At 42.8% G+C, this 15,436-nt stretch overlaps 2 protein-coding genes across 3 annotated transcripts in view; one reads left to right on the top strand and one right to left on the bottom strand.

Moving 5' to 3' along the window:
* Window positions 1-768: 768 nt before the first annotated feature.
* On the bottom strand, window positions 769-1,299 carry LOC134808531 (large ribosomal subunit protein eL21-like). Its single transcript, XM_063794973.1, has one exon. It carries the CDS (start codon window positions 1,264-1,266, stop codon window positions 784-786), a length of 483 nt encoding a protein of 160 aa, XP_063651043.1. The 5' UTR covers window positions 1,267-1,299; the 3' UTR covers window positions 769-783.
* Window positions 1,300-7,253: 5,954 nt separating this feature from the next.
* PRTG (protogenin) overlaps window positions 7,254-15,436 on the top strand; it is a 125,412-nt gene continuing 117,229 nt past the window's right edge. The window contains exons 1-2 of one of the 2 annotated variants that reach the window (XM_510430.7): window positions 7,254-7,648; window positions 9,797-10,099. In XM_510430.7, the coding sequence (XP_510430.2) occupies window positions 7,555-7,648; window positions 9,797-10,099 (397 nt within the window). In that variant the 5' untranslated portion in view covers window positions 7,254-7,554. Of the gene's footprint in view, window positions 7,649-8,116; window positions 8,321-9,796; window positions 10,100-15,436 lie in introns of those variants that run through there. The other variant, XM_009429172.5, reaches the window with a different exon arrangement.

The following is a 15,436-nucleotide window of genomic DNA, read 5'->3' as shown; positions in this document are numbered from 1 at the left end:
AACGTCCTATGCACACCCTTCATCACTTCTCTTTTCCTGCCCCTTCATTTCTGGTGCCTGAATTACTTCTGGCTCCTGTTTCCTCCTCTCTTCCTCTCTGTTGGAAATTGTTGTACTCCTCATCTTCACTTGAGGAGTCCCTCAGGACCTCTTTTCTTAGTCTCCAACTTCCTAGACAACTACCAGGAGTGGAGAAAACTCTTATTCTATGTAACCTTTTTTTTTTTTTTTTGAGATGGAGTCTCACTCTGTTGCCCAGGCTGGAGTGCAGTGACACGCTCTCGACTCACTGCAACCTCCGCCTCCTGTGTTCAAGTGATTCTCCTGCCTCAGCCTTCCGAGTAGCTGGGAGTACAGGCATTTACCACCACACCCGGCTAATTTTTGTATTTTCAGTAGAGATGAGGTTTCACCATACTGGCCAGGCTGGTCTCAAACTCCTGACCTCAGGTGATCCACCTGTCTTGGCCTCCCAAAGTGCTGGGATTACAGGCGTGAGCCATCACGCCCAGCCCATGTAACATATTAATTACACATTGTGTTAAATGCAAAATCAGATAAACATGTTCTTAAGCTGATGATAATAAATGTAGACTAGACAAAGAAAACCCCAAATACAGGACTTTGTAATCCTCTTCCAGAGAGTTTTCTCCCAATTGCTCTCCATCTATTTAATCAGCATTTTGGTACAGTAATTCATTATTCCTTTAGTCAGCGAAGATCTATTCAATTCTTTTTTTTTTTTGTAGCCCAGAGGTCCTTTATTTTTTTTTTTAACACCTATTATGGCATGAATTCATAGGGAATAGGTTCCAGCAGCTCAGGCTCCTTCCCATTGGTTCTCACAAAGTGTGCTTCTCTGGGTGGAGCAGGCTGGCGCTTTAGTTGAACCCAGGTAGCTTTCTCTCTGGCTTCTTTCTTTTTCTGATCATTTTCCTTCACATGTTTCAGGAAGCTATCTCGGCTCTTAGAGTGCTTAATGTGCTCAATACGCACATTAATTCTCTTGGCAAGAATCTTGCCCTTAACTTGTTTGTTTACAACAATGCCAACAGCATGCTGGGTAACATTGTAGACTCTTCCAGTTTTGCCATGGTAACACTTGTGGGGCATTCCTTTTTGAACAGTACCCATTCCCTTGATGTCTACAATATCACCTTTCTTATAGATTCGCATATATGTGGCCAAAGGAACAACTCCATGTTTTCTAAAAGGCCTAGAGAACATATATCGGGTGCCTCTCCTCTTTCCCTTTGTGTTCGTCATTTTGGCGAATTACTGGAAGATGGCGGTTCCGGTGGAAAGCTTCAATTCGTAATAACTGCAAGGCAATGTCCTTCACATTGTGAATAACACAAAGGTGGATTAGGTATGATTTGTGATCTCAAGATGCTTACTGGCTCGCGATAAAATACTTACAAGTTCTGTGCCACAAAAGTACAGTAAGATTTCAGATAAAATCAGATCTGCACTGTCCCTGAAAATATATTAAGATTTGGAAAGGTCTCAATGTCAGTATGGGTGTGAAGGGTAAGGGGAGTATTTAAGTTTAGGGAAGAGACCCTGCAAAGGCTCAGAGTCAGGACAATTCAAGTGCTGTTAGGAAAACACCAGATAGCTCACCCTGGCCTGAGTGTTTAATACATATAGGGAAAAATTGACTGTACAGTTGTAATGGTAGTTTGGGAGCAGATCAGAGGGCCCTTAGAATTAAGAAGTTTGTAATGAACACTTTATCATTTTATAGGCAAAGAGGACATTTTATAGGTAATGAGGCTGTGAAAGATTTTGATCAGCAGAAACACTGTATCACAGGAAAATTCACCTGGTAGGGACTATAAACATGGATAGGCATATGAAAAGATTGGAAGGTTGGTTGGAAGTCTATTGAGAGCCCATTCTAATGCAATGGCTCAGACGAGAGGCACTGAGAGCTGAAACATGGGCAGCAGCAAGAGAAACTTAATGGAGAGTGGATTTTTAAAAGGTTCCAGGGAGGTACTTGGCAACAGAGAGTTTTTGAGTGGGAGCGAATAGGAGCTTCCATCCGATGTTATCTTGCATAAACCCTTTAGTACTCAATCAACATTTATTCATCTAATGCCTAAGAATATCATGAGATTTGAGTGGTCAAATGTCTTGTTGAAATAAAAATGTTTTGCTTTTCCATTTTCTTTTTCTTTCTTTCTTTTTTTTTTTGACGGAGTTTTGCTCCTGTTGCCCAGCTGGAGTGCAATGGTGCAATGACACAATCTGGGTTCACTGCAACCTCTGCCTCCTGAGTTCAAGCGATTCTCTTGTCTCAGCCTCCTGAGTGGGTGGGATTACAGGCAGGTGCCACCACACCTAGATAATTTTTTTTTTTTTGAGATGGAATCTCATTCTGTCACCCAGGCTGGGGTGCAATGGTGTAGTCTCGACTCACTGCAATCTCCGCCTCCCAGTTCAAGTGATTCTCCTCCCTGAGCCTCCCAAGAAGCTAGGACTACAGGTGTGTGCCACCACACCCGGCTAATTTTTGTATTTTTATTTTTATTATTTTTATTATTATTATTATTTGAGATGGTGTCTCGCTCTGTCGCCCAGGCTGGAGTGCAGTGGCTTGATCTTGGCTCACTGCAAGCTCCGCCTCCCGGTTCACGCATTCTCCTGCCTCAGCCTCCAGAGTAGCTGGGACTACAGGCGCCTGCCACCACGCCTGGCTAATTTTTTGTATTTTTTAGTAGAGACAGGGTTTCACCGTGTTAGCCAGGATGGTCTCGATCTCCTAACCTCATGATCCCCCTGCCTCGGCCTCCCAAAGTGCTGGGATTACAGGCATGAGCCACCGTGCCCTGCAATTTTTGTATTTTTAGTACAGACGGGGTTTCACTGCTGGTCAGGCTGGTCTTGAACTCCTGACCTCAGGCAATCCGCCCGCCTTGGCCTCCCAAAGTGCTGGCATTACAGGCATGACCCACCATGCATAGCCTCCATCACTGCATTTCCTATGCATTTATGTGCAATTATTTTTATTGTGGTAAAAAATACATAAGATAAATTTACCATCAATAATTTTTATTTTGTTTATTTGTTCATTTTTAGAGACAGGGCCTCACCGTATTGTCCAGGCCAGCCTCAAACTCTTGGCCTCAAGTGATCTTCCTTCTTCAGCCTCCTCAATAGCTGGGACTACAGGCACATGCCACTGCACCCAGCCCCTCTTATTTTTTTTTTTTTTTTTTTGAGATGGAGTCTTGCTTTGTCACCCAGGTTGGAGGGCAGTGGTGCAACCTCAGCTCACTGCAACCTCTGCCTCCTGGGTTCCAGTGATTCTCGTGACTCAGCCTCTTGTGTAGCTGAGACTACAGGCATTTGCCACCATGCCCGCCTAATTGTTTTTGTATTTTTAGTAGAGATGGGGTTTCATCATGTTGGTCAGGCTGGTCTCGAACTCCTGACCTCACGTGATGCACCTGTCTTGCACTACCAAAGTGCTGGGATTACAGGTGTGAGCCACCGTGCTTGGCCTATTTTTAACTTTTTTTTTAAGTAACTCCATACTGTTTTCCATAGCAGTTGCACCATTTTACAATCCCAACAGTTACAACTCACTTTTGTTTTTATTTATATTTTTCTTTTCTTTGTAGATAAAGGCTTGTTTTATTTTAATAACTGAACTATGTAATCATGGAGGCTAGTATGTACAGACAAAGGGGGAAGTTTTATTTCTTGGTCTCTTCCTCCTTGAACAAAGTCTTGGTGATCTTCTCCTTCTTGGCTTGGAGGCACTCTTTATGGCGCTTGCGTGCTTCCTTGGTCTTAGACCTTCGGGCCTCAGCCTGGTCAGCCAGGAGCTTCTTTTTTTTTTTTTTTGAGACGGAGTCCTGCTCTGTTGCCCAGGCTGGAGTGCAGTGGCGCGATCTTGGCTCACTGCAAGCTCTGCCTCCTGGGTTCACACCATTCTCCTGCCTCAGCCTCCCGAGTAGCTGGGACTACAGGTGCCCACCAATGTGCCCCGCTAATTTTTTGTATTTTTAGTAGAGACTGAGTTTCACCATGGTGTCGATCTCCTGACCTCGTGATCCACCTGCCTTGGCCTCCCAAAGTGCTGGGATTACAGGCGTGAGCCACCGCGCCCGGCCTCACTTTTAAAATAACCAATTTCAAAATATTTCTGATGACAAATATTAAGCTCATCAGGAGTGATTACTGAAATGTGAATATAGTGGCAGGTAATCCTCATCAGGGCTTGGTCTTCTAATCATCATAGTAGGAGCTCAATAATTATTTGTTAAATGAAAAATTGAACAACTCACTAGACTTTTGCTGTCTTTTGCCACTGTGATTCATAAACTCCTGCAAATGGCCTTGTGATTTCATAGAACCAGATAATGTTGAGAGGTCAAAGGGCTTGAAGATATTTGCTACAGCTCTATAATTTGATGGGTGAAGTTACGTGATTTTTTTCCCCTCAGAGTTGGGACATAAGACTTGAATTTGTTAAAGAAATAATTCTGTATATTTATTTTAAACCTACCCTCAGATTTCAGTTCTCTTTAACTATATAGACTCTACTCTTTCTGGTCTAAAAATAATTGTTTTAGAATATGAAAGCAAAATAGGGCTTAGGTAGTTGTTTATCTCAACATTTATCCTCCAAATGGGTAGCTTTGGGAAGTTAGACACTCAGGCACTTCTAACCTCTTTCAGGACCAGCTTAGAAACTACTGAAAGAAGTCACGAGAGTCACCATCAGCATAATCACCAAACAAATTAATCAGCTTTGACTCCTAAAAACTTTTCAATATCAAGCCCACTCTGAAAGGACAAAGATTTGCCACTATTGGGAATATTTATTTACTAAATATAATAATGGCAATTATTTATAGAGCTATGCACCAGGTATTTTCCATGCATGCATCATTTTATATCACAGCAGCCCATCAGTATTCTTCTTCAGTTCTTTTTTTTTTTTTTTTTTTTTTGAGATGAAGTCTCGCTCTGTCGCCCAGGCTGGAGTACAGTGGCACAATTTCGGCTCACTGCAGCCTCTGCCTCCCGGGTTCAAGCGATTCTCCTGCCTCAACTTCCCGAGTAGCTAGGACTACAGGTGCGTGCCACCACCAATTAACTTTTGTATTTTTAGTATGGACGGGCTTCACCATGTTGGCCAGGCTGGTCTCGAACTCCTGACCTCAGGTGATCCACTCACCTTGGCCGCAAGGTGGCGGGATTACAGGCGTGAGCCACCGTGCCTGGCGCCCATCAATACTATTCTTATTTCCATTACCTGAATTAGGTCTGAGTGCACGAGTGACTTGTCTATATAATGCAAAAAATTGAATGCTAGTCTGTTAGATACCAAAAACCAGACTTTTAACTACCTCAGTGTTACACACTACATGCAAGATACTCTGCTGGATGGAAATTGTGGGGCATCACAGAACTAGATCACAAGTCCTTAAATAGCTTATGTAGCCTAGTACATGATATAAGACCAAGTATTATACATGAGAGAAAATGTAAGTGTCCAAGCAGACATGTACTGTGTTATTCAGGAAATATAAGCACTTGGGATCGACTAAAAGGGAACAGGGAGAAAGGGAAGGGGGAGAATGTGATACAATGAAAAAAAATAGTCTAATGGCAAAAAGGAATATCATTTTGTATAAATTTGAATTATCAGAAATTTAAAACGTACTTGCAAATGTTTCGTTTTATTACCTCTCAACGTTTTCCCTTCCCACATACCTTTATTCTGATGCTTAGAAATAGTCCAAATTCATTTAAGTTTCAAATACAGTTTTGGAAGCAACATACCAAGGATATTACTGTTTTACGTGCAGTTAAGTTGAAATTGCTAAATAGGCTGTTCCTTACTATAATGAGCTTAAGGGGGGAAGGTAGTGCTATCCTAATGTTCTAAACTATTTTTTTTCACTACTTCTTCATCAGGAGGGTTTATTTACTCACTTATTGGAAACAGGCTGGAGTGCAGTGGCCTGATCATAGCTCACCCCAGCCTCGACTTCTGGTCTCAAGTGATCCTCCCACCCCAGCCTCCCAAGTAGCTGGAACTACTGGAGCGGCTAAGTTTTGGGGGTACGGGGGTCAGTGGTGGGTAGAGACGGGGGCGGTCTCCCTATGTTGCCCAGGTTGGTCCCGAACTCCTGACCTCAAGTGATCCGCCCGCCCCGGTCTCCCAAAGTACTGGGATTACAAATATGAGCCACCGCACCGTCCCAGGAGGATTTCTGGAACGTGCTAAAGGCAGTAAGTGTGTTGATGTCGTGGTAACCAAAGCTAGATTTCCATCAGCAGCTTTCATGAAGGCTAGCTTTTAGCCTGTGCCCTCATCATGTGCCACAGATTCAGTTTTGGATTAGCAAATGTTAATCCACATGTAAACGCTATGATCCACACGCTTAGCAATCTGATTACATTCTTTAAATGTACGTTTTAACTCCTGTTATCCTTAATTAAATTTAGATGTGAACAAATTCACATTTGTGTCTTAGTTTAATTTATAACCAAGTAATCTATCAAAGCCTGCTCCCCCATAGCAAGCTCACAGAATCTACAAATCTCTTGATCTCGCCTCTGCTCTCAGGACAGAGCCTTTTGTGTGCACAGTTCTCACAAATTAAAGAACTTGACTAACTTGAAGAAAAGATAATAAACCCTCTCCCCCTAAAGGCGATTGTTCATTTGAGACCACTCTTCGGAGATATTTTTAAGCCCGCGCTGCATCTAATGGGGGCAGGGAGAAGAAGAGCCGTGCCCAAATGCACGGGGGCATCTCCGGGGGCTTATCATCCGGAGATGCCTCCAGTGGAGCAGACAAATCTCTGAAGTGAGAAAGAGTGAGATTTCCCTGCACCGGGCCTCTGCGTGTGAGGGTAGGAGGGTGTAGGAGGGGGTAGGCGGGGGCCATCAAGGGAGAAGCCTCCGGCCTTTCCCCGTCTCTCAACACTAGCCCTCCCCGGCCGCCTCCCCTTCCCCAATCCTCAACTAGCCGCGGGAGGGGGGCCCCGGAGGCTGGCTGGGCCAGGAGGCTCGGCCTTTGTGGCTCTGTCCCCGACGGTGGCGCGGAGGCAGAGGGGGCGGGGACGCGGGCCGGGGACCCTCAGCCGGGGCTTGACCCCCAGGTGCATTGTCCGGCGGGACCCGTACCCTTCCCCCAGGGCTCCGACCCGGCCGCTACTGGCCCCCTCCCAGCGTCTCCCTCCGCCGGCCGCGCCGACCTCCCTGGCCCAGACCAAGGGCCAGATGTAGAAAGTAGTCCCAGGCCCGCGGCCGCGGCCGCGGCGCTGTCCACTCCGCCGCCCCCGCCCTCTGCAGCCGCCGCCTCACTCCGCCCCCAGCCGGACTCTCAGGCCCCTTGCTTCTCGCGAGCGGCCGTCCGAGCACCAGCCTCGCCGCCGCAGAGACGCTCGCCACGCCGGTGCCGGAGCCGGAGCGGGGAGCCAGGCTGCGTGCGACCAGCCGCAGAGCAGAGAGCGCCCGGGGCGGGGGCCGCAGACGGACCGGGGCTCTGGGCGGCCGGAGAGCATGTCCGCGCGGCTACGCTGAATGGCGCCTCCTGTGCGACCCCTCGCCCGGCTGCGACCGCCGGGGATGCTGCTCCGCGCGCTCCTGCTCCTGCTGCTGCTCAGTCCTTTGCCAGGTGGGCGCGCTTTCTTCTGCTTTCTCTTACCGCTGTGGGGCGGGAGCGGGCGCGAGTGGGATGGGGAAAGAGGAAACGATGGGGCGTGGGGAGCGCGCGGCGGGGTCCTCCGTGGTGGCGCTGACCCCCGGTCCCCGCTCTCGCCCTGCGGCCTGTCCGGAACCGCCAGCTGCAGACACTAGTTGCCTGCGGCCTCTGCGCTGCTTGGGCAGGGCTGCGGGAGCTTCTCCGGGCGCACGCCCCTCCGCGCCGCGCGCCCGGGGCTGCGGAGTTCTGGCGGCCGCTGTCCACTCTGGTCTCTTCCTTCTCGCGCCATTGTCCCGGCTCCGGCCGCGTCCGCGCCTCCGCGACCGGCCGGACTCCGGGTCGCCAGCCCGCCGGGGCCGCCGCGGCTGCACGTGGCTTTATTTATATTGTTTCCTTAGTGGCAGCCTCGCCGTGCAGGGGGCGCCGCGGTTCCGCGCGGCTTCCCGTGTCTGTTGTGGGAGTTCCCCCACTTTTTAGGGCTGCGAGAGGGAATAGGTGAACTCATAACCCCAATCGGCACCAGCTTGCCGGATCTGGATCCAGCCAGGAGGAGATGGGAGGGTGGAATTGGCAGGGTTGGAAGTGAAGTGGCCGATTTGTGCCCCGGAAAGGAGGGGGGAAAAGTCCCCGAAGCTGGAAAGGAAGGTAGGTAAATAGGATTTATCTCCTACAGCTAGGTATTTGGGGGCAGGGCCTGAAGTGTGTACGGCTCTGAAGATTCTTCCAAATTCTACATTTGCCTTGCACAAACTTGGATGAACTCGTTTTTCTACCTTGCGTCCGTATTGGTTTCCTAGAAGAGATAAAAGTGTAAAGTGAATGGGGTGACGGTAGGAGAGGTGTTCAGGAGAATGAGTTATTTTATTTATTTGCAGGTTACAGACGCTAGGCTTTCTGCAGTGGTTAGTTTCTGTTAGGCTTGAAAAGAGGATCAAAGTCAGATGTGGCTCAGAAACACAATGGGCGCCTTCCGGAGTGGTCCGCGCATAGCGCTGGGCTGTTAGGGTGGCTCGCGTCGCCCTGGGCATACATTACGGGAAGCAGGGAGCCTTGAAGAGTGAGTATTCCGAGGACCTGCCTTGAGGAGAAACAAATCATTTCTGGGGGTTTGTAATCAAGGATCCACAACGATCAGGAGGAAGATGAAGCAACGCTTCCCCCACACACCCCCATTCTCCATTCACCCCCAATCAATACGTGAGACTTTAAGACGGCCTGTGCACTAAATGCAGGAGGTGACAGAGTATTGTATGGTCATCGAATGCTTTATCCTGGCGAGGGCCAGGGGCGATGTGTATATGCTTAGGATAAAGCCTTTCCTCTGCTCTGATAAAAATGTGTATTGGTTGATTAAGCAATCTCCTATCCCTATTAGACAGTAAGGACCAATTAGTCACGCATTTTTTCCAACAGTTGGTAGTTCTAAAAAAGTGAAATAAAAGTTTCTTAATCCGATCACCCGCTGAGTACAAGCAGCAAGAGTTACCAACTTTTCAAAGTCTATTGTTTGTCTTTTAAATACCTAGCTTGCTCTGCAGAAATTAAGTAAATGGATTTCTTTCAAGGAGAGGAGATAGAGTCCCTGCTGTAAAAGGGCAGATAGAAAAATGCAAACTTGTAATTTGTCACAAAAGATAAACGCAGTTCCCAAAGGAGTAGGTGCCACGGGTTCCAAAAACACTTCAAGGGACAAGGAAATAAACTTGCTTGTTCACAGAGTTGGAGTTTTGCTAATGATTTCTTGTAAAATTAGACTTTTACGACTTACTCTGTTCAAGATCTTTTTGACAAGCTTGTAAAAGCAAACAGCTTGTGCTCATGAGTTTTCCTGATGATTTTGAAACTCTAGCAAGGAACTTGAGAGCAGAATTTATACAAAGCATAGAAGTTATTGAAATCTTCCCTATGCTTTTAGTGAAGATGTAAAAAGTGATTTCTCTGACTTGTTGAAAGAGTTTGCTGAAATTTAGATTGGTTCATTAAGGTGTTTGTAAGTTAACTAATAAAATTTATTAAACTTCGTCATCTTATACCCTGAATATGTGTTTTACAGTTGTGTGTTAAGGAATCATTTTATGCCTGTAATTCTGGATGTGCTGTTCTCCTTTTTTTTCCTTATAGGAGTGTGGTGCTTTAGCGAACTGTCTTTTGTAAAAGAACCACAGGATGTAACTGTCACAAGAAAGGACCCAGTCGTTTTAGATTGCCAGGCTCACGGAGAAGTTCCTATTAAGGTCACATGGTTGAAAAATGGAGCAAAAGTGTCTGAAAATAAACGGATCGAGGTTCTTTCTAACGGCTCTTTATACATCAGTGAGGTGGAAGGCAGGCGAGGAGAGCAGTCCGATGAAGGATTTTATCAGTGCTTGGCAATGAACAAATATGGAGCCATTCTTAGTCAAAAAGCTCATCTTGCCTTATCAAGTAAGTGTTTAAGTTTTTAGTTGTTGACATTTTTCATTGCTACATTTTGATGATTTCTTGCTTTATTAATATAATAATCCCCCAAATAATGCATGCATTAAGAATTTTACTGGAGATAATAGTTGATGCTAACTGAGGCATATAAAGAAATCTGAAAAAAATAAGTATATAAATTCAAATGAGTAATTGAGAACAGAAGTCAAATTAGGTTTAGAACACCAAGTAAAATGAAACCTGTAGAGGTGGCTTTATAAAAATTTTAAGCATTTCACGAAGTATGAAGAGTTGGATGTAGAAGTTTGGCCAACGCAACAGAAGTTGTTCTAAGATTTAATCTTATGGAAATTAGTAATTAATGAAAACAATCACAAGCAAATTGTTCTGCTTTGCAGATGGTTCTTGAGTGCTAAATCTTTCTTATAGCACAGGCTTCCATTTCTCTGACTGCTTTTAGATCACCCATGTTGCCTTTTAATTGTACGAGAGGGCATTGGTCAGTCACTCTTAAGCCTTTGAAGTATTCCTAGTCTTTTCCTGCTGGGAGGGAAAGAGATTAAGGCCATTTCCATATTATGCCTAATGGACTTAAACCCATATCTGCTCACTTTTTCCCTTTTGTCATAAAGTGTGCTATCTAATGATTTCTTTTGTATTAACATCCCCATCAGATCAACCATTTGTCCAAGTGATCCATTGCTTGGTGGTTGACCTGTAACTGTTGCGTGTAAAGATAGGCCTAGGACAAGTACTGAACTCCTTGTGCCCACTGAGGCTTTACATCTTTTTCAGGTGATGAAACACGCAGCTCTCAAGATTAACAGACTAAATCTCGAAAACCAAAATTGAATCTTAAAAGTTTTAAGGCATTTGACCTGCATGCTTTTTGTTAATCCACAAAGCATAGATTTTGCACTATACCTACAAATTGATCATTTACAAGTTGAGCAATAGGTAGATGGCGTTCTTGAGATAAAGGCATAATCTTAGCTGGGCTGGTGGCTAGCCTGTAATCCCAGCTATTGAGGCTGAAGCAGGAAGATTCCTTGAGCCCTGGAGTTTGAGTCCAGCCTGGGAAATAGTAAGACTCCATCTCTTTAAGGAAAAAAAAAAAAAAATACAAAACCACCATAATATTTAGGAAATAGTAGTTTCAAGTCCTATACAATTGAAATTTAGGAAGCTATTGGCAGGAATTTCCTAGGTGACTTTACTGTTCATGGTCCATTTATGCCATCCTTATATTAACTAATTTATTTTATTCTGCAATAAGGATTAATTGTAGAAAATAAATTGCAAGCAAAGATATTTCTATATTGATACATCAGAAAATCAGAGGTTTGCGGTTCTAGCCACACTCCTACCCCTGCCAAAGACCAGCATAAACCTGAGAGGATTTCTGATTTTTCATTTCTTCCTTCCTCTCTCTCCCCTCCCTCTCCCTCCCTTCCTACTTCCTTCCTTTCTCCCTCCCCCTTCCCTTCCCCCTTCCTTCCTCTGTCTTTTCCTCCTGTCCCTTCCTTCCCTCCCCTCCTCTGCCTACCATTCTCCCTCCTTGCTTCTCTCCCTTCCTTCCTTCCTTCCTTCCTCCCTACCTTCCTCCCCCTCCCTCCCTCTCTTCTTCCTGTCCCTTCCCTCCCTCTGCCTGCCCACCTGCCTGCATGCCTTCCTTCCCTCCTTCCCCCGTAATCATTGGCCAATAATTATTTTTTTCATGGAGTAATGGTTTTTCTGTATAGTACTGTTTTAAAGATAGTGTGCTTTTTATGTTTATGTTCTGTTCATTCAGTTTTTGTCCAATGTAAACTTGTTCTATAGAGTTGTTATTTTCCCACCTTTTGGAGTTTGTAGAACCCTGTGTTTTCATCTTCAGGAACTGTAACTTATCTTATCTTTCAGGGATAGGGAGTACATAGTGGAGGTGGCCAGATAGGCCATGAGAAGATGAAGCATTTGTCATGACCACACATTGTTTCCAGGACCTCCTGAGAAGCCTGACAGAATCCTAGGGCTTCCAGAAACACTTTTGGAAAAACACAGAGCTTTCTAACTTCATAAATAAAATGTGAATGGTGTGTGATAGGTGTAACAAACAAAATGTCAGAACTGGCTTTTAAAATATCTTTAGATTTTTGCATCTTTATAGAAATTATCACTAATAATAAATAATTACATGTGAATGATTTTGCAGACAATTGTGAAATTTTTATATTTTATGTATTTTTAAAATTAAAGTTCTGATACCTAAGCAATAAGTTTAGATGATGGAGGCTCAAATCCCTTTATCCTGTGTTCAGAGTAAATATATATATATATATATATATATATATATATTTACAGGAAGTGTGTGTGTGTGTGTGTGTGTGTGTGTGTAGAGAGAGAGAGAGAGAGAGAGAATAGGCATTAAGTGGACATTCTGGTTTTCTTTTCCCCCTTGTTTTTAAAGCTAGTTCTCTTTTAGGTATTGATAGCAGCAGGGTACAAGTGTGTTTTTTTTCTTAGTCAAGGATTTTGTCAGTAAGCATTTTTTTTGGTTGTACAGAAGCACAATAGTACAGCACCTGGAAATCTAAAACTTCAATCTGTGCAAGTTTTAGATTTTTAACACACAGGCAATCAAGTCTTGGTCTCTAAACTTAGGAACTAGAAGCTGAAAGTTGCACTCTAGGCAAGAATTCCATTATTCATGTGTAAATTAGGAATTCACAGGGTTAAAAGGTTAGAGACTGGCCAGGATGAGGTTTACCCTTGTGATAAAGAGCAGATGACCCTCATTCATTGGCCAAAGCTTTCATGTAGCTCTTCTGCAAAGTTAGTTATTGCCATGAATTGTTCTTGAGGAATGCAGAAATTCAAATGTGAACAGGCCTTTCCTTAAGTGTCACTATGGAGCCTTATCTCCCAAGCACATCAGAGCAGGGCTGCAGGGACAAGGTTCCTCCCCAAAGGCCTGGAGGCTTTGCTTTCCTGTTGTTCATTCAAGCACAAAAGAACTCATCTAACTTAGTTTTGCTAAGGCATCCCATTTTTAAAAGCAAGTATAGGGTTAAAGTAATATTTAGCTTTAAAAAAAGATAATCCTTTTTATTAATAGCCGTGTTAGTGGCCTTACATTTTCATGTAATTGGAATAGAAAGAGGAGTGACATGGGATGCCCTTTTTCTAGCTGTGTACAATAGCAAGAACAGAAGATTAAACCATTTCCTATAAATTTCAGTATTTTTAAATTTAGCAAATCAAGTTTTCACTTTCATGGGTACTAAGTCTTTGTTATCTAAATTTAAATATTTTAGGAATAAGAAATGATCTATGGTTATCTTGACTTTTCTTGTATTCTTAATGTTGAAATAAGTAAGATAAATTTCGTAGGAAAGCATTAGTGTGGTAAAATGGTCTCACGTTTCAACAAGTTTAAATTAAGATAAGAGACATTTGAGAGAAGTAAAGGGGAGGCGGGTTGTGTTCTGTGATGTGTAAAAGACTGGCTGTAAGCTAGTGATTGAACAGGAAGCTAGTTGTTTATTTCCTTTCCATAAAAGGTGGAAATTGAAGTCTTAGGATAGAGGGGAAAAGAACATAAAGCTAGCTTATATTTCTTTGATTTTCCAGGACTGTTCACTTGGGTAAAAAATAATTTTTTATGTGACCCTTTGTAGCTGGAAGAGCATAGGAATTATTGTAACTTTATGATTTTTTAACCAAAATTTTGAGGTTGATTTTGCCTTTGGTAAGGTTGTTTGGGGGTGCATTTCTATAACTTTTTAAGTAGTAGTAGTTGTTTCCATTAAAAGGGTATAGGTTTTTTATTAATAAAAACATACATCAATTTAAGTTAAGATGAAATTTGAGGGTTTATGTGGGATTCATGAAAAACTGTTCTTTGGGTGAGGCTTGCGTATTAAAAAGTAATGCATAAATTATAATACCAAGTCTTTGAAATGTGAAGTTAAAAATATATTAAAAACATTTAAAGAGTCATGTTAAAAAAAAAAAGAGGGGGAAGTGATACGTTGAAAAGAGAACCTAAGAACTATGAGACTATATGCTAGATTTTGGATTTTATTAATGATCCTGGACCTGAAATAGGCAAGACTTTGCTACACGGTCACTGTTTTATTGAGAGCTGTAGGCACTGGAAAGGAATGAGTCTCTTACCTGCATGCCTATTCACTTGAAGTCAAGCTGTGAGCAGTTACCTGGCCTAATTCAAGAATGCTAAAACATGAGTAAAAGTCATTTGATTTTGGAAAACTCAAACCAACAGAACTGAGGTATTTAGAGAAACCAATCTGCCAACACTGTAGATAAGGTTCAGTTGATGTTTTCTGGGATCCAAAAAAATTCGCCTTTAAAAAGAGGAGGTGTGTTTCAGAAGTTATGTTTAACTTAAAATTGGCTCTCAATATTACGTAAGTCAAGTGAAGGAAGTAGAAATTGCATATATAGTTCTACAGGCTTTTTTAGAATGACATTTGGCTACTTAAAGTCTGTTTATCAGGTGCCTGATAATCTCTGGGTAATGGAACCAGTTTTTCTCACTTTGCACTAGATTAGTGAGGATCATTTCTCATTTTCAGAAACTTGTAACATTATCTCACTTTTTTTCAAAGTTGGTGGAATTTTTTTTTTTTTTTAGCAAAGCATGGTCCAGTGAGGGGTAGAATTAGAATTTTCTTTAAGATGTATAAAAATGTACTTATTTTATTTTGTTTTATTTATGTCCAGATTCTTAATGGAATTTTGAAAGGGTATTTGGTATGGCTCCTTTTTGTCAACTATCTCTGATTATTCTAAAGAGAGGATCTCACTCTCAGTGGTCGTTTGCTCTGGGATTTGTTGTCATTGCTCCCAAATTTAACAGCTGGGTCTATTGATGCAGTCCAGAGCAATTTAAAATAATAGGAAGCAACAAATCTTTTAAGCAGGGTTTTAGGCTAAGGGAGTATTTTAATTAATAAATAAAATACATTTGAGGTTACCTTTTTGAAAACCACGATATTCTTGACTGCAGTTTTGAGAGATGATTTTTATCTCTCATGAACAAGGTTGCTGAGTTAGAATTGATTATTTAAAGCATTTAAACTGATAATTACCATTTATATGAAAAAGAATGTTAAGTCAGGCATTTTGTTGAGGATCCTACTTGGATTTAAAAAACAGCTATGATTATTGAGATGTTTTAAAAGAAATCATAAAAATCCTCCCAAATTAAGTTTTCATTGTCAGTCAAGACTATTGTAATACTTTTGAGAGTTTACAGTGCCCAGATTCTTCATTAAATCTTTTAAAAAATCATCATTTTAATCTTGGTAAATAAGAAAGGAAAAGGAAGATGCTGTT

This window comes from Pan troglodytes, chromosome 16, assembly GCF_028858775.2.
Source record: "Pan troglodytes isolate AG18354 chromosome 16, NHGRI_mPanTro3-v2.0_pri, whole genome shotgun sequence".
Taxonomy (NCBI): domain Eukaryota; kingdom Metazoa; phylum Chordata; class Mammalia; order Primates; family Hominidae; genus Pan; species Pan troglodytes.
Note: the sequence above shows the minus strand (reverse complement) of the source record. Positions and strands in the feature narration are given on the sequence as shown.